The sequence below is a fragment of the Castanea sativa genome, chromosome 9 (assembly GCF_040712315.1).
Source record: "Castanea sativa cultivar Marrone di Chiusa Pesio chromosome 9, ASM4071231v1".
In the NCBI taxonomy this organism is placed as follows: domain Eukaryota; kingdom Viridiplantae; phylum Streptophyta; class Magnoliopsida; order Fagales; family Fagaceae; genus Castanea; species Castanea sativa.
In genome coordinates this window covers 2,235,443-2,259,657 of record NC_134021.1, presented here as the reverse complement: position 1 = coordinate 2,259,657, position 24,215 = coordinate 2,235,443, and the positions used below count along the sequence as shown (strand labels likewise).

The 24,215-nt window shown below is 32.8% G+C and overlaps 2 protein-coding genes across 2 annotated transcripts; both read right to left on the bottom strand.

Moving 5' to 3' along the window:
- Positions 1-651: 651 nt before the first annotated feature.
- LOC142611061 (protein SLOW GREEN 1, chloroplastic-like) lies at positions 652-3,152 on the bottom strand. Its single transcript, XM_075783085.1, has 2 exons — positions 1,925-3,152; positions 652-971 (listed from the first exon to the last, which is right to left on the bottom strand). Exon 1 carries the CDS (start codon positions 3,007-3,009, stop codon positions 1,984-1,986), a length of 1,026 nt encoding a protein of 341 aa, XP_075639200.1. The 5' UTR covers positions 3,010-3,152; the 3' UTR covers positions 652-971; positions 1,925-1,983.
- A 9,934-nt stretch (positions 3,153-13,086) lies between these two features.
- LOC142610838 (uncharacterized) lies at positions 13,087-14,501 on the bottom strand. The gene is made up of 3 exons (XM_075782784.1): positions 14,252-14,501; positions 14,024-14,129; positions 13,087-13,884 (listed from the first exon to the last, which is right to left on the bottom strand). Exons 1-3 carry the CDS (start codon positions 14,279-14,281, stop codon positions 13,739-13,741), a joined length of 282 nt encoding a protein of 93 aa, XP_075638899.1. The 5' UTR covers positions 14,282-14,501; the 3' UTR covers positions 13,087-13,738.
- Between the last annotated feature and the right edge of the window lie 9,714 nt (positions 14,502-24,215).

Below are 24,215 nucleotides of genomic sequence, written 5' to 3'. Positions count from 1 at the left end.
GATCAAGGGAAGAATGGAGAAAGAAGTTGCTAACTCCTAGTCATTGAATTCCCTACAAAATCTTTAAGTTCCACATTGTCATTTCCACCCACTAGAGGACTCAAAACATCAAAAATAAAAGCTTCCTTATTGGTTGAACACAAAAATAACTGAGGATAAAGAGTTTTAAAAAAGTTATCCCCAATCCACTTATCATGCCAAAAAAGAATACAAGAACCACCTCTAACCACAAAAGTGAAATACTAAGAAAAGATCTCCCACCCTTCACTAATTGACTAATACTTCACCATAACCCACACCCATGAACCCTCCTACAAACTCTAGTGCTCCACCCCCCTTTCCCCTCCCCATATTTCATGGCCATAACCCCTCACCTAGGACTTAAGGGGAGGAGAGCTCATTGGTAGAACAACCGCAAACACCTATAAGACTATAACTCTACTTTCTTATGGTTTGCATGATTCGATTTTTAAGAAATAATTTAAACCCTTTCCTACCGACCGGATGATAAGTTCCAAATCATGAATTCTGTTTGCTGCTTTCTGTTCATAAATTTGATAGAATAATGTGGTATTTAAGTAACAGTACAAGCAGCTACAATATTAACTCCAACTTGTATCCTTCACTACACCCAAAAAAAATAAAGCAATATTATAGGAAAAATAATAATATCCACCAACAAGAGACACTAGAACTATCCTCACCATGCCTGAATATTACACTGCTGATCTAATTTTTAAAAATAAATAAAAGGAAGAAGAAAGTAGAATTGTATCTGCCAGACCTATGTAGAAATCCTCAGGTCAAAGCATTCTTTTTTTTGCTAATAGTGTAAAGCATGCTTCCATAAAACTATTCAGAATACGGGTGACCAAAGAACTAATCCAACTCTACTACTGTGATCATTTCCATCCCTATAGCAGAAAACCCTTGGCTGCAAGCTCTTGATCATACAAATTCCCATCAAAATCCTGAAATATACACAAATTATAAAAGTTCCTCTGACTGTCATTCTTTAGCTGCAGTAATATAGTTCCCATCTTTGCCATTTACTAAAATACCATGTTCAATGCAAAAACCAGCTAATACACTCTAGCTCAAATGGTACTTCCTCCTCCCTCAATAATAGGATGGAGGATAACACCATGGGTTCAAGACCCACAGGGAGCAGTTTAGCTTACCATTTACCAAGCAAAAAATGTTCCAAGCAGAGACTTTTCTCAGGTCATTCAACATATCCAATATATCTTCAAAAGGCTCTTAGTAATGGTCAACCCAACAGGGGTTTCCAGTTTGTTAACTGTTAAGTGAATATACACAATCTATGTGCAAAGCTAACTAACCATGGCTCCCTTATTCAATTATCGTTTGTCAATACCAATAAAGGAGGCCTCCAATGCTTGAAAAAAAATGTAAAGTATCAAAGAAATGATGATATAAGACCGATTTTAAGTACAAAAAATCACTATCATTGTGACTATCACAGCCATGTTCTACAACAAAAGCATCAAAAGTAAAAAATGATTCATGCATCACTCACACAAAAGAGCTATATAATAAGACAATAGTGCCAAATTCATATTCCATGGAACATCCAAAATGCTCCAATTAGCTGCTACATTAAACCATACCAATAACATAATGCCATAAGAAGAAAACCAAAATGAAACAACAACAACAACAACAATTTCCGCATCATAATCATTACTATTTCACCTCCTCACTATCTACCAAAAGTTTAGACACAAATAACAATTCAACTAAAACTTTAAACCCCACTGAACCTTTCATTACTTTTCATAATATCACCCTACTTTCCTACTATCCAAACAAAATTCACTATCCAAAGCATCAGCCATTTAGCCTCCCCCCAACCTTCTAAAAAAACAGACCAAAAATAAATAAAAGAAAAGAAAAAACTCACTGTAAAACAAGGCAGTCATCGCCTATGAAATTATTCCCATTGCCAATCAGCCATTTCTCTCAACGCCTCGAACTCTTTCTCTCCCTCTCTACTTTCTGAGCAAAAAGCTTTGTTGCAAACATATTATCATCAAAATACTCCTTGTAAGGGTGATTCTTGGGCACAAGCCTTCGAAACTTGTCAAACTGTTTCTCAGCCTCATCTTTCTTACTCAGCAGAGTATACAAAATCCCCTGACACAAATAAGGCCTAAAATCTCTCGGTTCCTCTTTCGCAAGCTGCTCATAAATCCTCAAAGCCTCGTGATAAAGCCCTTTCACCACATTAATCTGCGCCACCAAGAGCTTGAAATCCCTCGCGTCTGACTTCTTTCCAAGCTTATCGCACTTCTCCGTTGCCTCCTCGACTCTCTTCGCGAGCTCCTTCAACATGTTCTCATCAGACAGTTCAGAAGAAACCATGACAAGGCCATGATAGGCCTCGACGCGTAATGGGTCTTTCTCTAAGATCTCCTCGAACTCACTCTTGGCCAATTCTTGCTCCCCCATGAAGCTAAAAACGTTCGCTTTCAACAATGGCCACTCGAATTCCTCCGGCTCGAGCTCGATGAGACGGTCGATGACTTGGATAGCTTCGTTGAACTTCCGAGCTTTGATTCTGACCTCCATGAGCGACTTTAGAGCTTCCACGTCATCTGGGTCTTGGCTCAACCGGTATTCGATGCTGCTCTCCGTTTCTTCGGCGGCGTTAATCGACTCCTCCGCCGCGGGAGGCGGCGGCGCTGTGGCGGTGGCGGCGAAGGCGGGTTTGTTGTGTTGGAACCGAATGAAGAATAATGCGGCGGCGGCGGCGACGGTGACGCATGTGGTTTTGAGGAGAGGGGCTAGGGTTTTGGAGAGCTGGGGTTTTGGGTTTTGGGGAAAAGCGGAGGAGGAAGAGGATGAGGCTTTGATAGAGGATGATTTGAACGGTGGTGGGGTCCTGAAAGAGAGGGAAGAAATGGGTCTTGGGAATGATGGACGGTGGTGATTGAGTGAGAGGTGAAGGGGTTGGTGACGGTAGTTCAGATTAGAGAGAGACTCCATTTCTATGAGAGTGAGAGAGAGAGAGAGGCGGGACTTGAGAGTGTGTGTATAAAACCCTGATACTGTGAGGGAATTTGCTATGCCGTGCAGAGTTTGTACCTTTGCTGCAATATTTGGGTTTCTTCGATTCCCAACCTACCGACGACGGGTCGTTTTTTTTAACTTGTTTGGGAAGAAGGGAAAGAAATGAAATGAAATAAATAATTTTAAAATATTTATTTTCTTCCATTGTTTAAGAGTTTAGTAATTAATATATTCTCTTATTTGGGAGCTTAAAATTTTAAATGAGATGGAATAAAATGGATATGAGAACATTTATTATTCTCTATTTTCTCAAAATTAGGAGGAATGGAAAGAAATAAAATAAATTTTTTATTAAAATTTCCAAAATGCGCTTATATATTTAACATTTTATTTTAAAAAAGTCTAAGAGCACTAACATCAACTATTTTATACCAAATGCTAATATAAGTTCTTACACACAAAAAATGTTCTATTTTACGAGAAATTGTTAGGTCCACCAGAAGGACTGTTGACGTGGTCCTCCCTGACCTCCTAACCAATAAAATGCTGTTATTTATGCAAATGTAACATTATCTGGTAATTTTTATTTTTTATTCATTATGCTGATTAGAAAGCTCACACCTACATTTACACAAATGGCATTATCTCATTGGTCAGGGAGAATCACATCAACAGTCCTCCCGGTGTAAATAATAATTTCTCCTACTTTACCTTCAGTTGTACTTTTGCTACTTTAATATAGCATTTGACAATACAAAATATATCAAATGTCTATTTTAACATTACAACACACTAAAATAATATAAACAACTAATAAAAAATCATTTAATTTCTCTAAACCTATAACCTCTCTCTCTTCTCTCTACTCTAAACTCAAAACCTCTCTCTCTCTCTCTCTCTCTCTCTCTCTCTCTAACCCCAAAACCCATTCACCACCGCCTCCATGACCACAACCCAAATCCACCATGACCACCACCCAAATCCACCAGCCACCGCAATTTATGCAACAAAAAAAAAAAATGCAAAACACCACCAAAATCAACCCAACCACAAAATGCAAACAAAAACTCAACAAACCACAAGCTGCAATGCAACCCACCACCCATCACTAGAACAAAACACTCTGAATCCGCAAACACACCACCAGCTAAAACCACAAAAAAATTATAAAAGAAATAGAAAAAATGATTGTAGAGAACGAAAAGGGATAGATAGAGCTTTGGCCATAAAGGAGTATAGGAGGAGAGAAAGGCCAATTTCAAGGAGCCACCATGATAGTGGTGGCGAGTGGTGGTGGCTATAAAAGCTATAGCCATGGAGACTGGAGCTTCAGCCATGGGGGCCAGAAGCTTAGAGAGAGAGAGAGAGAGTACGCCCGCATGTGTGTGAAATTTGTGAAAAGTGAAAGACAACATAGGGTTGGGAGGAGCAAAGCTACCGCCGGTTAAGGGAGAGAGAGTGAAGAGACAGAAATGAGAGAATATGAGAGGAGAGGGGAAAATTTTGGGTTTTGGCACATCTGATGAGGTATGGTTTTTGGTGTTTAGTGTACTAAATATTAAAATTTTAGTATTTAACACACCTAATACTATTGCTCTAGAAATATTATCATAAAACAATTTCATTAATTTTCTTTTATATTACTCTCAAATAAGATTACTTACCTTCTATTCCTTTTTATTTCATTATCTTAAAACATTCAAACAAGATAATACAATATGTCTTGATTATTAATTTAATTAACATAAGTTTTGAGAGTAAGAAATAATTACACATTTTCATATATCGTCTAAATTGCGGCTTTGGCTTTGATCAGAAGACGTTTTGGATGGGATTCAAGGTTGCATCAGCCAATCCAATTTTAACAAAGTATAATACTCCAGATTCTTTTTAAAAAAATAATAATAAAATAAAATAAAAAAGGTCTAATACTCCAGCATCACCTGACCCAACTATTGTTGACAATCTTGTAAAAAAAAAAAAAAAAACTGTTGTTGACAACGTTTTAGGCCAATTCGGCGTGGCCAATTTGTTTGTCGTTTGCCGCATCACAAAGGATTTTAAAAATAACTAGTTTTGTTGCACGTGCAAAATACAGTGGAACTTCAAATAAATATTTTATGATATTTATTGGAATAGTAATTAAGTTTTTTTTTTTTTTTTTTAATTGATAAGTTAGAGGTGCCCTTTCTTAAAGGGAGAAGTAGCCCTTGAGCTATAGCGGTCATTGGCTTAAACTATTATATTTTGAAAGAATAAATGATGCCCACAAAAAGAAAAAGAAAAAGAAAAAGAAAAACCAAGTTAGAAATCATATTAGGCAGCATAAACAAGTCTACCTCATTTGCTAATAGAGAATGCAAGATAGCATTCATCAATTCATGCCAATCTTTTAAGCCAATAATCCTACTATCAAAATTTTCAAAATGGAAACTTTTTAAGTTAACCGATTCTTGATCTTCTTGAATAAAGTCCATACTATATGTTAAGAGTTAAAAAAGAGTAAAAGCAGAATAAATTTATCTTATGGTTTGAAAGAATTAGAAATAAAATATTACCAATGATGATCATGTAAACAATGAGTGTCCCAACATTATTAACATCTCATTATACTATCAAATATAAAATTCATCTCACAACACAATCATAAAAAATGTTAATTTTGATTTTATAATCTCCAAACCAAAATCGACCACTGAAAAGAAATCTTCCATACCAATAATCATTCAAATTGCAAATTTTTATACAAATTTAAATAATAGTCAGCGAACAAATTGAGCAAGGAATGTTAACAGCCAATACATAAAATACACAATCATTAAATATTTTGTAAAATTCAAAGGTTACTCGCTGCCTGAGAACTTGAAATTACTCCAATTTGATTGCATCCAAATACTGAAGAGACTACAACATAACAAACAATTGAGAACAATGAGTGACTAAGAGAGGTTGCCGAAATAGGGACTGCCTAATTTTTTCTTTCTTTTTCTTATCTCTATCCCTCTCACTGTCTGTTGTGATTGTGTTTATCAAAAGAATGAAGATAAAGTCAATAGTGGCTAGGAGATAGATGAAAATAAAGGCAAGAAGACTCCAAATTTGAGGAGGAAAAGACCAAAAAGGGCTCCAATTTTTTTTTTTTCTTTCAGCTCATACATATTTTTAGGATGGTTTAGATACTGCTTATTTTGCTGAAAACTAAAAACAATAAAAAAGTAATTTTCGATTACTATTCACACTCACAAAACATTGTTCATTTGCCTATTTATACTGTGCACTGGTAAAAAAAATAAAAAAAATAACAGCGCCAGACGTGGGCGTGCTAGACGTGATCCAAACAAGTACTTAGAGCAACAAAATAATTCAAGTCCTCTAAACCTGCACATCCCCATAAAGTTGACAACACAAAGACCAAAAAGGCCCCATTTTTATTTAGCTCACAAATGAAGTTAGGGGCAATTAAGTAATTTCAATCAAATGTGGACATATTTAGAGGGCGTTTGGATTCAACGTCCAGCGTCCATGTTTTGAATTTTTTTTTTTCAGCGTGTCTATCATTGTTTATTGGCCATGAACAGTAATTTTAGGCCAATGAACAGTAATTTTGGCATGAACAGTATTTTTTACACATTTAAAAATTATTTTGCTACAGTATTTTCAGTTTTCAGTTTTCAATTTTCAGCAATAAGTTCTATCCAAATTCCAAACAGACTCTTAGAGTTTCAAAGAATCTGCTGGGCTTCAAACTTCTTTTTGCTGAGCTTGCCGTTTTAACCCTTGAAAAGTCGTTTGGTCAAACAAGCACCTCAACTCTCCTTTTTTATATAGAGAATAGATAATAACAAAAAAGATAATATAATTCTTTTTTGAGAGAAATAAATTAAATAATATACTAGACTTTTTAATCAAAGGGACTTGTTGGAGAGTGGGGGATATAAGGTTGGCTTAGATGTTAGGTATATGTACCATGAATTTTTTTCAATGTAATAGAGAAAAAAGTGATCAAATGATTTAACAAAGAAACAACGAAGAATATACTCAGAACTCACCTACCATAAAGCCCTAAAACCATAAAAAAAAATAAATAAATAAATAAAAAAACAAAAAAAAAACAACATTATAAGAACCTCAGGCAACTTCTCTTCAAATTTTCACTGCTGAACTGATTAATTAGCAAAATCGTTTCTGTGATACAGGTCCACTAACTAACAATGAGATTAGCCCTGTTGAAAGCATTGCATGCCCATTGCGTAATGATGAAACAGAAGCATTACAGCTTCTTTTATATATTGCCCCATAAGTAGAATCGCATGGACATTTCCTCCACGGACAATTCCATTCTATGAACTAAATTTTTTTTTTTTTATGGTATATATTTGGGAATCACTTATTTAACTTTTTGAGTTTTATATTTTGTTGAATTTACTGTAAAAAAAGATAGATGAAAAGTGTAAGTACACAATTTGTACCCGGTCCAATCCCTAGATGGACTCAAGCCCAAAAAGTCTTATACAATGAAATTTGTAAAGTATAGGTTTGAAACCTAGGTTAGGGATATTGGAGAGTTAATAAACAGGCTAGAATGCTGCGATCTATGCGAATAATAGATAAATATGACAAAAAACTCTCCTCGGACGTAAGCCGAGGACCACTCATATTGCCTTTCTTTCTTTAAGCAAAAGATTACAATTTTTAGTTTCAAAAAAAAAATGTCTCTCTTTTCTTTCCTCTCTCGTCTTCTTATAGCCCTCTTCTTCTTCCTTGTTTCTTCCATGTGTAACACAGATCTTCCCCATAGATACTTGTCCCATCAACCACCTTCTTGAAGTCTTCAAATAATAGCTGGAAGGCTAAATATTGCTGTTCAGAGGTTATTCCTCCATTAATGCGGTCAGGGAGGTAGGTGCAGGGCCTTTAATGTGATAATCGCAGCTTTTTTCTCTTCTAGTATTTCTCACACGCTCCTCCTTCTAACGAGTGCTTGGATCACCATTTTATCCAACAGATCTTCCAGAATTCTGTCTTTAAATCTTTAGCACGTCCCATGGCCTTTACTGGGCCCGTCCGAGGAGATACTCCTCCTCGGACAATTCCTCTACCCATTGTAGCGCGAACTGGCCTGTGGGTCTCGAAGACTCTGATTGAACAGACCTATTACAACAAACTAGGCTCAAGGCCCAAATGTGCATTTAAGCATTTTTTTTACCCCCCACAAAAAGCAAATTCCCCACCCCCCCCCCCCCCCCCCTCCCAAAAAAAAACTTTGATATGCAAATAGGCTTACAAATGAGAAACTAACAATATTGAATAATATTATAATAATAATAACACCAAAAAAAAAAAAATTGAACTTAATTTGCTATCTCATTGTTTTATACCATACATCAAGTAGATAAATATTTCAACAGGTTCATCAACTAGATTCACCACCAAAAAAAAAAAATGATATTGAAAGTAATTACAATAATATTAACAAACCAAGTAGTATAAATGTATAATGTGCTAGTTCTAAATATCGATTCTATGACTTTGTTATGAATTACTTTTATCTCGGGTTTATCTGAAGAAAAAATCATGTGTCAGTAATAACCTCTCTTTCTATTTTCATACATGTCATTTAATTTGTGTCGTATCTACAAATTAAATCACTTCCAATATAACTTGGCATATGTCTCAATATTCAACATTCATTTTTCCAAACACCAAAAGTCCTCTCAATGACAAAATGAAGTGACGAGTAGACATAATTTAGTTATATTTTAATACTTGGTAAATGGCTTACAAATAAGAAAAAAAATCAAATATTGAAGCATAAAAATTTAAGAACAATATATATAAAAAAAAAAAAAAAGGAAGGCGAGCTTGCTTAATAATAATAATAGCATAAAAATAATCTTTAAAATGATTTTTAACGTTGAAAATAGAAATGAGGGCATTTTAAGAGAGTTGACGGAAATTTTTTATTTTTTTTATTTTTATGGTAATGGATGGAAACTAAAGTGATACATTATCAAAGTGACAATTTATAAATTTAGTAGGTGAAAATGACAATCAATCAAACTTATATGGTGTGAAGTGAATTTTGGTCAATATTTTTTTGTCATGAACGATGATTATTAGAAAATGTTCATGTTGTATACGTGTCTCTATTGTATTTTCCTTCTTGTATTTTGGTTGTATGAGTGTTCACCAACTCAGCAGCATGATATTATTGAAAACTACACATATAGTTGTTTTCTTTTCTTTTCTTTTTTTAAAGAAAAATTCATACAGTGGTTAAAGCAATAAAATTTCTTTATAAAAAATTAAAGAAAAAAAGAAGAAGCAAAAAGTAGCTAGGGATGTCCATGCAAACCGAAGACCCAACAAAACCGACCAACCCGACCCAACACGGTCAGCTCTGACACCTTCGACGGTCGGTGATGGGTCTCAACCCTCAGAATCCGACTCTGACCGGTCAAGTGGTAGGTTTCGTTCTCAAAATCCAGAGCCACCCGACCCGCCTAACCAAAACTCAAACAAGGCCAAAAATTACCTTGATCCGGCGACAATTTGGCGCTCCTCAACTTTGATTCGGCCATATATGGCCTTCCTTTACTCAGATCCGCTCAAATCCGGCCAAGATCTACTCTTTTCCTCACTGAAATATGCTTAAAACTGGCGAATCTAGTTTAGATCTACTCAAACTCAGTCAAAACTCTAGTAAGCCCGACTCTAACTTGGCCAAAACTCGTTAGATCTCGGCCAAATCTTGGCCAGATTTCCATAGATCCAATGGAATATCGGTCAAATCTCATTAGGTCCGGCCAGATTTGACAAATCCGGCTAGATTTTAGCCAAAATCTGGTGATATCGAAAAAGCTGAAACCAACCGATTCACACTTGAAAACCGATACGACCCAACCCGGTTGATCTGAAACTTCATTCGGGTTAGTTATGGGTTGAAATCTTTCCCACCCAATAATGTTGGGTGGAGTTCGGGTTGGGCACAAACCCGACCCGGCCCAACTTGTGGACAATCCTAAAAGTAGCTACTATTCATGCACAGTTCACATGGGAGTTGGGACCCGCAACCAATGAAATTTTGGGACAAGACAATACCTCAAAGGCTCAAACGTGAAACATGAAAATCAAATAAGCTGCTATTGGGCTTTTACCTGGAGCTAAAAAAAAAAAGAGCTAAAATAATATATATATATATATATATATATATATAAATATATATAAATAGTTAAGATATAGTCATGAATAGATTAACTTAAAAGATTAATCTTGTTAAGTTTTAAATTGACAAATTCCATAACAATATAATATTGTTTAAGTATGTAATGTGTTATCAATTCCAAGAGGCAACTCAAAGAAGACAACAATTGATGATTTTGATAGCTCTTCAATTGATCAAACAAGTGTCATCGCCGGCCTCTCAATAATCCATTGTCAACAACTCAATTTATCAAGAATTGGGAAACTTGAAATTTAGAGTCCGTTTGAATACCGCTTATTTTGTTAAAAACTGAGAACACTGTAACAAAATAATTATTAAATGTGTGAATAGTACCGTGAGACCCATTTTTAATGAAAGTTTTAGTGAAAAAAGAGGTTTGTGGGTCCCATGAACAATGCACGGGACCCACTGAAAAAGATAAAAATGCGCTTCTCAAAACAAAAACAAAAAACATGAAACGCTGGACACAATCCAAACACGTACATATGAGGCGCTTTAATGCACTACTATATTAGAGGTCTAGAGAGCTTGTTTTGTGTAACACAAAAGAAAAAATCTAAACCTAGAAATCAACTTGTGAGTCAATAGAGTAACTAAAATTATCATCTAAGGTGTTGTTGATGTTACAGTGCAAATCAAGAGTTGAAGCCGCAGAGTCATCCCAAACTCCTAGTGTCTTGCTGCAGAAATAAAATTTTAAAGGTGATCATTGAAGTCATGGATGCAGTTCTTAAAAGGTATTCAAAATAAAAGAGTCCAAGCAGCTGGGAGTTAATTGTGGTCGTATCAAGAAGTCATCTACTAGGTGTAGGGATTAGGGATAAGGGTCTATCTCAAATCGTGAACTTTAATTTTATTTATTTATTGAATTCCTTTTGGAATTGTGGTAATCTTGTAATGGTTTTTCCTTTTAGAGCATCTCCATCAGTTAATTTCCACTTCATCACTATATCTTTTTTTCTTTTCTTTTTTTACTTTAAAATTTATTATTTTACATCTGGTGATATGCTGGTCAATCTCAAATCGTGAACTTTAATTTTATTTATTTATTGAATTCCATTTGGAATTGTGGTAATCTTGTAATGGTTTTTTCCTTTTAGAGCTTCTCCATCAGTTAATTTCCACTTCATCACTATACCTTTTTTTCTTTTTTTTACTTTATTATTTATTACTTTACATCTGGTGATATGCTGGCCTGTGGTGATTAAGTTGTAGTAAGAATTTCATCCAAAAAAAAAAAGTTGTAGTAAGAATATTGTTTGTTTCATAATTGGTTAATTCCCAATTGGCTTAACTTACTTTAGTTGCCCCCTAATAAATTAAGGATTCAAAACATATGATCTTTTTCAAATCTAAATATAATAAATTTAAACAAAAATTTGATCATTTAACGGTAAAAAAAAAAACTAATTTAAAATCCTTATAATATAAAAATATTTCCAAAGCTTTTAACAAGTATATATGTCCTACCTTCTTTTATAAGAAATTAATAGCATATAAATTTCATCATTTCCCCCCTTAACTTTCATTTCTAGTTGTTAAATTTGAGTTTACAGCCAAAGAAAGAAAATCTTAAAAAGGATGTTGTAGACTTGTAGTATACCTTTTAAAAGGGTAGTCTAGTTTGGAAAAATTACATTTCACCTCCCTAACTCAAAAATCTTAAAGATTCAGTTTATTAGAGAGTATAGTATACCCTTTTTTTTTAAAATATTTTATTGCTATATATAGTTTTTTTACCTCCTCTTGACTACCTATAGGGAAAAAAAGTAGATTTTTAATAGTGGAGTGGACCAATTAATAGAGAGGGCTTATTTGTTAGCAGGAAGAGGAGTATCACTTTAAAAAGCAATTTTTCTAAAGATGAGAGTTTGTTTTGGTAGGGTTATCTTTTTTCTCCTTTCATAATTATATCTCATAAATCAGATACATCCGATACATTGAAGAGAGTCTATTTTGACAAGGGTTATCTCTTGTCTCATTCCATAATTATCTTTATGCATCAGATACGTGCATTCTCCTGTATTTGATTTGAATGCACATAAAGAATGCACATAATTGAGATGATTTTGGGCTAAACAAGAAGCATATATTCTCCTGTATTTGATTTGAATGCCCATGATGAATGCACATAATTGAGATGATATTAAGCTAAACAATAAGCATGCCCTCTGTTTTTACTTTTTACTCTCTTTTTTTTTCCTTTTCATTTTGAGGAAACAATCAAACAAAAGGGGAACATTAATAAGCATGCCCTAAGGCCACGTAGTTGGTAGACCACGCATTCCTCATGGTATAATTAACAAACACCGTTAGCGTCAGTGTCACCTTCTCAAATGGATCTGAAGTCACCTAACAAAAAGAGCATAATGGGGGCATCGGACCCTTCAAATACTCCTCATTGTACACAAATTTATTTGACCAGAACAAAAACAAAATTCACTAATATGGTAAAAAAAAAAAAAAATCTATACTACTATTTAAGGGCTTCTTTTATTTAGAATCCTTAATTTTGATGTTCAAAGTATCCTTAAATTTACTAGTTCGTAAAATTTAAATAACAGAGTTATATATATATATATATATATATATATATAATTGCTAATTTAAAAACTCTTGAATTTTAGCTCTCACCTAAAATATAGCCTACAAAATAAGACAACTGCTCCTTTGGTTTTCAAACAATTAGTCCAACTCTCCTATATTCCCTTTTTTTTTTTAGCACTTTATCAAGACTTACCTTAACTTATCTTTATCTTTTTAATTGTCGGTATCTCTTACTTCCCTATTCTCACTATGTTTTTTTTTTTCACCTCAAATGCATAATATGATTAAACATACACTTAAATCTCATAAATAGAAAATTAAAAAACTACACCCAAAAAGATCCTCATTGCACACGCTAGTCTTCATTATTCAACTAAAAACAAATTATAATAAAAAAAAGTCTAACAAAGATGACAAATTCACAATTTAGTGCTCAAAACTCGCAAACATAGTCTAATATACGTGTAGCGTGTGCAATGAGACTAGTTTTTATTATTAAGCTAAAACAAATAAAATTAATAAAATTAAAAAAAAAAAAAAAAGTCTAATAAAGATGACAAATTTACAATTTGGTGCTCGAGGCACGCAAACACATACGATACAACAGTACAGCAGGGCCTCGACACGTGTAACCACGTGTTGTGATTCCAAGCAAACCCCAGTCACGAACTGTGCTCACGCTTCCCAACCGACTGTTTGACCTGTTTCACACACCTAATACGACAACAAATAAGACATAGAACGACGACGTTTATGATGTCTGCTTCTTCGACATCGATTGCTACTATTTTTTTTTTCTTCTCCTTTATTCTATTTACCTTTCGGTCCACAGTCTATATACCAAAACGCTGCCAATGCTATTACGGCAATAGTAACGACCTGGCACATTCACTGGCCCAACCTTGGTTTGTCACTATACTCACTATAATACGACTAGTCTTGGGTTTCTCTTTTGGAAGATTCAGAAACCATATTTTGAATCCTTTGCTTTGTCTCCATTTCACAAGCTGATCTATCTTCCCTCCTCTTTGTGTAGGCCTCGAAGAACTCCTTGTTCTCCTTCTCCAATTCTTTCCACACTTTTTAACACAATCACAAAGATAAAACCCTTTTAGATTTCAAAAAACACATACATATATAATATATATGTACAAGGGTACTATATATGCGTACATGTATGATATAAATTTGACTTGTATGTATAAAAAGGTGATTGACCTGTGGAGGTAATGACTGGTTTGATATTTGCATGCTTAGAGAGGGCTTCCATGCACTCTTCCTTGCTCATGTTAAATATGATACACTCCTCGATCAGGTGGTGCACCTGCATCAACTCAAAAGTATTATAATCACGAATAAAATTAAACAGATTCCAGTTGAACTACAAGACTCTTTGCTTTGTATATCTGAATTAGAGATACAACGAAAGGATTAGCAGAAACTTACCATGCGTATATATGAAGCTGAGTCTCCCATGATCTTATGGTATATCTCTGATATACTTCTATATATATATTTATAAGACCAACAGAAATGGAAGAAAATTCTAGATGATTTCTTGCAAAAGAATTAGAAGGAAGAAGAAAAAGAACGGTTTAGAAAGTTAGGTTGATAAGACATCAAAGAAAGTAGAGGAAGCTACTAGCTATTAGAGAGAGAGAGAGAGAGAGAGAGAGAGAGAGAGCAAATTTTTAATGATCAAGAAGAGAAAATGGTTGAATTTATAAAAAGAGAGCATGGTTTCAAAATAGGGTAGGTTAAAATAAATTTTAATGATAATAAAAAAAAGGGCACAGGGTGATGATATGATGTAATGGGCAGTTGGTAGGGTCCAAAGTCCCACGTGGGAGAATGAAGATTATTGGTGGAGAGGGGATTAGAGGAGATTTTATAAGCAGCTCTTATTTGTCTCTTACGTGGCCACTAGGCCAATGTCCACGTGACATGTGGGTCCCTGTCACCTCTTCAATTGTAATATTTATGTTTTTTTACACGAGCACTAAAAGCTAAAAAGGCGGTGCTACGCCAGACTCCAAAGGCAGCTATATGGATATGGCCCACATTTTCAAACCAACGGCCCGTGAAATTGCCGTAGCGTAGCGGAGCGTCTTCATTAACTTAACTCTCCATGCTTTCAATATTTTGCCTTTCTGGGACTTCATTTAATCCCCGACAGGAGATTTTATTATCAAATCTGTTTAGGATTCGGATGTTTGGAGTCGTTTGGTACAGTAATTCAAGCAATATTTTTCAGTTTTAAACAATATTATACGTATTATTGCGCACTCTTGGTGAAAGGTAAAGGCTGGGTTCAAGTTTCCAGAAGGGAGTTTCACATATATTTACACTTACATTAAGTTAAAGTAGAAATTCTATCTTGTATAAAAAAAAAACAACATTATACATATTTTTATATATTTTTCACCTACACGTATTCTTAAAAAATACAAATAATATTACTAAAATATTGATTTCTCAGATTGAATTCTAAATTCCATTTGAATAATAGTAACATTCTTATGGGTTTCAATTTCGTACAAAGTTAGGTTTTGTTTGGTGACAATTTTTGTTCTCTATTTTCAAACACCAGTTTTTGGGAATATAAAGAAAAAACAACTTTCTTGTATTTTTTAAATTAAAAACATGTTCGGTTAGTTGAAATTAGAAAGACGGATTTTTGAAGAAAAAAAAAAGAAAATACTAAAATATGTTGTTACTAAAATTTGAACTCTAATGCTAACTCATTAAATAATACAGATTCATTAAATTAAATGTGTGTTTTCATTAACTATTGAAAATTAGAAATTGAAAACGACATTTTATATGTTTTCAGTTTCTTTCACAAATTGAATTTTGAAAAAAAATTTTGTTTTTTGTCTATTTTAAGTTGCCAAATAATTTTTTTAGTCTTATAAATATAAAATTATTTTTGGAAATAGAAAATAAGGGGAAAAAAGAGTTACCAAACATACCCTTAGTTTTTATTTGATGGATTATAGTTAGTTTAAGGTCTGTTTAGGATTAAATTATTTTGTTGAAACTGAATTTTTTTGCTTAAAGTACTATAAATAAAGGTAAAAGTTAGATGAAATAGTATAATAGAACCCATGAATAGTACCAAAAAGTGCAGTGAGATCCATAAATAGTAGTAAAAATAAGCTAAATAGTTAAATAAGTTGATTTTTTAATTTTGAGCCAAATGGACACTTAATTGGTAAAGTTTCTTATATAGTTGATTTTTTTTTTTTGGTTGGTTCCTGTTAGCTTAATAACTTAACTTGATTAGTAAAATGTCTAATAGATGAATAAAAAATATCATATTTTGAAACTCTATAATAAAAATTTTGTTATATTTATGAATATAAAATTGTTATTATTAACTTATTATGTTGCATTTAGCTTCGAGAGCTTCATAATCGGCGGAAATCTTTTCTTTTTTTGGCTTATCTCGACGATAATTCATGAGAATGCTCTGGTTATAGTCACGGGCCCACGGCCTAGCAAACTTTGATCTATGGACTAGTGAAATGCAATAATGTTTACATTTTTGGGATTTTTACGAATGAATGTAACTTTCGAATCAAATGCGGAGTACGGAAATCTCAAATCTAATTCAGGATTCTATATGTGGGGGTAAATTAAATAATATATTTATTTGGGCCTTGGGCCTAAGTTGGTGGTGTAAATTTGTCCAAGCAGAATCTTTAAGGCCCACAGGCCAGTTCACACTATGAGAGGTGAAGAAGTTGTCCGAGAAAGGGTACCTCCTCGGACGGGCCCAGTAAAGGTCATGAGATATACCAAGGGATTTAGAGACAGAATTTCGGAAGATCTATTGGGTAAAAACATGATCTACTCAGTGGTTAGAATGAAGAACGTGTGAGAAATATCAGAGGAGGAAAAACTGCTACCACCGCATTAAAGATCTTGCACCAACCTCCCTGGCCGCATTAATGGGGAAATGACCTCTGAGCAGTGAGGTTCAGTTTTCCAGCTGGTATTTGGAGGTTTAAAGACTGTGCTAGATGGGACAAGTATCTGGAGAGGAGATTGGTAATACACATGGAAGAAAGAAGGAAGAAGAAGATGGATACAAGGGAAGAAGAGAGACATAAAAGGTAGGAGAGGGCGGAAGAAAGGGGAGATCGAATACTTGAACTATAATTGCAATATTGTTCTTGGAAGAAAGAAAGGCAATACAGGTTGTCTTCGGCTTACGTTCGAGAAGAGATTTTTTGCTGTTTACATCTATTGAATACGTGGATAACGGCAATTTAGCCTGTTTTTCCCTTGTCCAACATCCATACTCTAGGTTTCAAGCCCACACTCTACAAATTTTTATTGTATAAGGCTCTTTGGGCCTGGGTCCACTTAGTGATTGGATCGGGTACAAATTGTGCACTTACACTGTGTTTGGAATTTTATGAGATTATAAGAACCTCACAGTTTAGGCCCTTTCACTGCCCCATCTTTCATTACCCAATCATTTCTAACCAATCAGCATAGTTACAAATGAGATTTTTTTTTTTTTGAGAAATAGATACAAATGAGAATTTTATGTAAAAGACAGTAATATTTTTCTTACAAATCATTATTCTTAAATTTCTATTTCTAATGTGTGTATTTTATATAGGAAACATTTCGCTATATTTTTATTCTTTTGTATATAATATTACTGTGTGTAATATTCCTCCTCTTTAAAATTATAATTCTTTAACTGAATGTTGGTATGAATATTCATAATTATTTTCATAATTTTTAAAGATGAACATTTAATTGTGATTAAACATTTTAGTCTCTCTATGTTTGGGTTTTTTTAAAAAAACTAATATTTTGTTGTCACATGTCAATTTAACCTTCAAAATTATGTTATTTTCGATGTTAATTCAATTTTTTTTTTTCAAATGAATGATTTGAAGGCCTTAGTTTCACTTGTTTGTTTCAATCGGCACATGTCATCTTTCAATTCACGATCCAAACCTTACTTTTATATTATAAAACAAAGAGCTTCACGATTTTATATCATTGTCAATTTAGTCCCCAATGCAATTTCGCTAACCTCATTTCCATCAAATTTCATGTAAACTCAAACTTACACAATTTTAAGTGGGTTATTATTAACTCAACTGATAAAGTTTTTGTTGTTAAGATTATAAGAACACATGATACAAACCTTTTTTTTAATTTTTTTATTTTGATCTCTTTTCTTTTCTCTTTCACTGATTTCTCCTCTCTACCCCTCATTGATCTCTCTCCTTTCTTAGAATTGAGCACAACCATAAGGTGATAGCAATTATGTTGGCGAGGAGGACCGAACGAACAAAGTTGAAGGTGCATTAGGCTATGGTCTGAAAATACTTGATCAAACATATTATCGTCAAGCTCTGAAGAGAATAGTGATGGTGAGAGAATCTTGGGCAAAAAGAGACGTTTATAGTCAATGATATATAGCAAGTGCGATGCCATATATATATGGTCCTCAAGAGGCGGTGGTGTGAAGGAGATGATGACATATGAGATGACCATGATGTTGAGTTTGGGGTGTTGACGGTGGCGAATAGCACTTGAGAGGACTATCGGTTGGACACCTTGTCAAGCAAGAGCTTCTAAATTTTGTGGTGAAGTCAAGAATTTTTTTTTTGAGAATCGGGGAAGTCAAGATTTTAGTCTAAGGAGGAAGTTTAAATAAAAGGTTCTTAATTTCAAAAATATCAATTAATATAAGTAAACAAATGCTTCATTAATTAAGAAAATGATTGATAGAGAAATATAATATAATATACTCAAAATAAGAAAATAACTTTCATGATAGATCATCCTAGCATAAAACGAAAATGATTCTCCAATATTTTTGTTTTGTGCCTTAAGTCTTAACTTATATTCAATCACTTTCTCCCAAAATTTCATAGTGAGACTCATAAATTGAATTCGATAGTGATTTGTATAATTTTGAATATCCTCCTTATTCTTGTGAATAGATATTACAGTAGTTCTCTTCCACTTAAGATCTTATTGATAAGGTTAGTCAAACAACAGACACTCACATCATCGAAGCACTTCTAGACTTCAAAGGAGATTTCTTCCGGTTCCACAACTTTCCTCATCATTTTGGTCCTCTTCAATGCATCTTTTACCTCAGTCATCTTAATTCTTCAAATAAACCTACACTTTTTATCCTCCACTAGATTACTCAATTCGCTCCAATCTTTTGTATCACTTCCATTAAAAAGTTTATCGAAATAAATTTTCCATGTCTCTTTTACTAACACTCTTTAATCTTCATCTTTAATGCATTGGACACCATTTCAGTCTCTTATTTTTCATTTCTTGTCTTAGCAACTTTATAAATATTCTCCTCTCTTGTTCGTCTCCAACTTGCTATATAATTTATCAAAAGCCTTACATTTAGCCTACTGGTTAATTATATTTTATTTTTATTTTTGCATCCCTCTTTGATACTTTATAATTTTCATAAACAACATTGTCTCTACATTTAGGTAAACTTCTCTGACTTTCTCTTCAACTAATTGTTGCTTGTACCTACTTATTCTACCGTTAAGTCTCCTTATAAGTTGGTTACCTATATTCTTTTAATTCTCCAAGTACATTTTTACCCACCATTTTAGTACAATAAGTCATTTCATTCCTCATCTTATCAAAATCTTCATCTAAATTCTACTTCTCTTCTTTGATTATCTTAAGTGACTTTAATAAGATGGGCAATGATTCACTCCTATTTAAATCCTTCAATTCTCTATAATTTAATTTAGATGTAAGATATATGGCATTTAAGAAATCCAATAGTAAAAAAAAAAACTCATATAAACTATACAGAATCAAATAAATATTTCAAGGTGCATCTAAGCATCTTGATAATTTTTTTTTTTTAGATCATCTTGATAAAACTTTGACGAAGGGAGAAATGGAAATCCATAATTAAGCCTTTCCAACGGGTGAAGAAGTGAGGGAATTATTACTCTATCCTCACGGTGTGATTTATCAATTATAATTCTATTATTATTTTAAGTATCCAATTGAATCCGGATTATTGTGGCTACGTTTTGCTTATTTGCGTTTTTTTTTTTTTTTTTTTCGTTTCTGCTGCGAGAGACAAAACATGCAGTGCGCGTACTGTGTGCGGTGCACTTTTTCAGCAACTTTTTATTAAAAATGAGTCTCGCAGTACTATTCACATATTTAAAAATTATTTTACTACAATGTTTTCAGTTTTTAGTTTTCAATTTTTAGTAATAAGTTTTATTCAAACGGACCCTAAGCAGGTTATGACTGATGTGAGTGAGACATTAATAGCGTTCGTGACTTTCGTAAGCTATATATAACATTAACTAAAGAATTGTAAAATATTAGAATATCAGCTAAAAGTCAAACGATTTTTATACACTTACTATAAATTATAGATAATTATAGATGGATTTGCTTACTACTTTGACATTATTTAATAATTAATATGATTTATATGGTAAGAGGTGGATCCATGATCTTTTTTTCTTTTTTTAAGAAACAAATCCACGATCTCTATGTGTTAAAAAATTAATAAATATACTTTTTTTTTTTAATGGGAACAGATAGTACTGTTAAAGGTTCTAACGTGTACTTAGAAGCTAAAGAAGGAAAGGGGGAAAAAGCATACATAAAATATTTTACTCTTATATTTCAAGGCGGGTTACGAACTTATTTGCTCTAAAAAAAAAACACTTGTTTGCTAATTTTTGAGACAAAAAAAGTGGCTTAAAAAAATAAGCTAGCTAATTTCCAAATCCAATCACAAACCGGATTGCAGTGGGTTAGATTTAATGGGATTTTCAACTCGACCTGACCCTAATAGTAAGGGGTATGAGATTTTTTTTTTAATTAATTTTTTTATTTTTATTATTTTTTAACTTTAAAGATCTTGGAATGTTTTAAAGAAAAATAAATGGGTATAGCCAGAGCATTCTCATTAAGAATGCTAAATGCTAAATTTTAATATCAAATTTGTAAAAAGCACTAAAAAGCAAGTTACAACAAACATGCTAAACTTACAAAAATACAATCTGAGCTACAATGAACTATCATCTTTGATAGCTCACTGTAGCTCCAATCTTAAAAAAATATTATTATTTTAATGCTTGCGGTGAAAAAGGTGGTTTGTGTAGTTCTTATTTTATTTTATTTTAATGAGTAGTATATATTATTTTAAATGAAATGGTAAAAAAATAGAACATTTGATGTTGAGTATATTGTAAAATGAATTGTTAAAATTGATAAAGTGGCTTTTTGAGATATTAAATGCTAAAAATTTTAAAAGTTTTGATGGGAATGCTCTAAGAGGTGAGTTTGAAGACAAATTTTTTAAATGTGCTATGTTTTGGAAACATTGTGCTTTACATATTAAAGTATTTGAACTTGGTTAGGAGTGTTCTAGTTCAATTGATTTGTACTTTTTGGTGTTTTCAAGCAGTGGCGGCTCTAGGAATTTTTTTTAGGGTAGTCACTAAGTAGCTTAAATTATACAAAATTTAATAAAGAAACAATTTGAATATATCAACGTCACAAAAAAAAAACACGCAAGTATATGAAATATTACAATTTGTTTGTACTAACAAAAAGAATAAGAAAAAAAAAAGGCTAATAAAAGATAAAGTGCAAATTCAAAATATGAGAATAATAAAGTGACCACAATAATTTCATGACAAATTTTATGCAATAAGTTGTTAGCCTGTAATTGGTAGGTAAAACATGTAAATATTGAACCCGAATTATGATTAGTAACAGCTTACCACATAAGATTTATTGTGAAATTATTGTGAAAATGTTATGGATATAGCATTACTCTTATATTTATTAAACTCAAATTCTTATGATTTTCAAGTAAAGGTGTTCAACATTTTTATTATGACGGTCAAAATAGGTTAATTTAGTATATTTATACTTTTTTTTTTTCAAGTTAGGATCATCTAAAAACATATTAGTTTAAAATGATTATTTATATAAAGAATTTTTGCATGTATAAATTTTTTTTTTTGACGAGGGTGGTCCTAGGACCACCCTCACAAATAAGTAGAGCCGTCAGTGTTTTCAAGGCATATGGGTTTCAAATCCTCTCTTCTATTGCATGTAACCATGACTTACTGAAAAAAAAAAAAAAGTATTTCAACTTGACCTGATTTATAAATTAAATTATTAGAAAGTCTTATTATTACTTTTATTTTCTTAAAATATGGTTTTTATACAAATATATATATATATATATATATATATATATATATATATATATATATATATATATATAAACGTGTCTTTTCACCTAAAAATTTCTATAGACTTATAACTTGTTTGGATGGATGAGGAGCAGAGAGCAGTAAAGTAAAGGGGAGAAGAGTAAGTTAAATTACTTTATTTGGATATTTTTAAAAAGAGGAGGGGGAAAGATTTGGAGGGGTTCTAACTATTTCTAACCCCTCATTTATAATTCCCCAAAATTAGAGAGATTAGGAGGGAGAGTAGAGCATAGAAATGCTTGATCAAATGAATTTTGAAATTTACCCTTACCATATTAATAAAATTACAAATTATAAAAATGCTAATTATTCCCATTCTTACTTAATTTTAAAAACATCCAAATAAAGTGAAGGATAACTATTCCTCTCTACTCTCTTTCTCACTACTTTTCTCTCATTTACTCTCCTCTCCCTCCAAAATTCCAAACATAGCATTAGTAACTTAGTACGCGCGGGCGCGTGTGTATATATATATATATATATGCAATACACATATAAAGGTAAAATTCAAATACTTTGAAAAAAGGTGGTGGAATAAATTATGTGCTGCTAAATGGATTAGATAGTGTGTTTTGATTTGAGACCGACAGCATGCACATGGTGATGTTGAAATTGGTTAAGGACTCAAAAATATTTGGGAATTTTGAATTCATGAATCATGAATCATGAGTGAAAGAGTCAAAATTCCTCTATAATGAGACGTCATCATTGTGGCTGCTAATTACTTCACTAGAGGCCTTGAATACTAAATTAGAAGCAATGTTTGCTTTAGTTCTATTTTCCTTTTTCTCCGTGTAATTCTAGCACCACATAAAAAGTTACAATTTTTGTCACAACTATTTTACGTGGCGGGCTGTAACTGATTGTTTGTAAAATTCACATAGATTCATAAATTTTTCTCCACTATTCATAATTTGCCATATGGATAGTTATGGCAAAAATTGTAGTTGTTTTTGTGGTACTAGAATTTTTATTTTCTCCTCACGCCCTCAGAGATATGTGCTGCCTGAGTGGTTGAGAGTAAGTCCCACCTTCACTCGATTTTCAAAGACTTGATTTAACCTTTTAGTCTTGTTCCATTATAAATTATACAATTCTCTATCTTTTAGTACTTCTTTTTGACTAAATGTGGGTGTTTAGAATTTTTTGAACATCTAATTAATCTCTCAGGTGTACGTAATTCTCCTACTCAATACGTATAAAGTAATTATAGGAATGAATCCCTTGAGTGTAGTCCTAGATAATGCCTAGGTATTTTGAACCCAAACTTCATTGATCTTATGAGGCTTTGGGAACTACTAGACCAACCCTTCCGATTCATTCTTTCCGAATATGTTATATATTTGGAACAATTGCAGGAAAAATCCTAGCAAGTCTTGCAATCCTATTACTCTAGGGTTTAGATTACGCTACTATAGGTTCACTGTAACATAGTTCATATAACACATAAGTAGTCATTAAAGGGTTTTTTTTAGGGATGTAGGCCATCAAGCCTGTTTTGTTTCTCATCTTTTCTAACATCCTAGAGTCGAACCGTTATCCGTTTACCTCCTAAATACTATTATTAATATAAGACATTACTTCCTCACATAAAGGAATGCTCCAGCAATTACCTATTGATAAAATCAAATTCAATACGAAATTGAGAGCCTCACCCTAAGTGCAATTGTCTTTAATCTTTCTTAACAAGATTTAAAGACATAAAATTGTTGCATTCCAACGAAGAAGGAGATTGGAGTTATAAAACAAAGTAATTTACCATACTTATTTAGTATATATTATATAGTGTGATCAAGACTCTTGTAATTTAACTCTTATTTTTGAAACAATGTTTTCAACAAAAATGTCTAGAATTCAAATTCGTTCACACCAACTACCGAATAATATATACAAAATAAATAAATGTAGTGTGTCTAAGAAGATGTACCCTCTTGCCCCGGATTAAGAGTTCGTTTGGATGTAACTGAAATTGAAAATTGAAAACTAAAAAACACTGTAGTAAAATAATTTTTTAATGTGTGAATAATACTGTGGGACCAATTTTTAAAGAAAAAATTGTTAAAAAGTGAAATTTGTGAGTCCGTAAACAGTTCACAATGTGCACTGTTCACAAGAAAAGTCAAACTTTT

Bases quoted from the DNA above. Each gene is read 5' to 3' on its own strand.
- LOC142610838 (XM_075782784.1), bottom strand. From the start codon at position 14,281: ATGGGAGACTCAGCTTCATATATACGCATG. The intron at 14,130-14,251 runs GTAAGTTTCTGC...GAGTTGATGCAG, and splicing joins CAGCTTCATATATACGCATG to GTGCACCACCTGATCGAGGA. The intron at 13,885-14,023 runs GTCAATCACCTT...TGTGTTAAAAAG, and splicing joins ACCAGTCATTACCTCCACAG to TGTGGAAAGAATTGGAGAAG.
- LOC142611061 (XM_075783085.1), bottom strand. From the start codon at position 3,009: ATGGAGTCTCTCTCTAATCTGAACTACCGTCACCAACCCCTTCACCTC.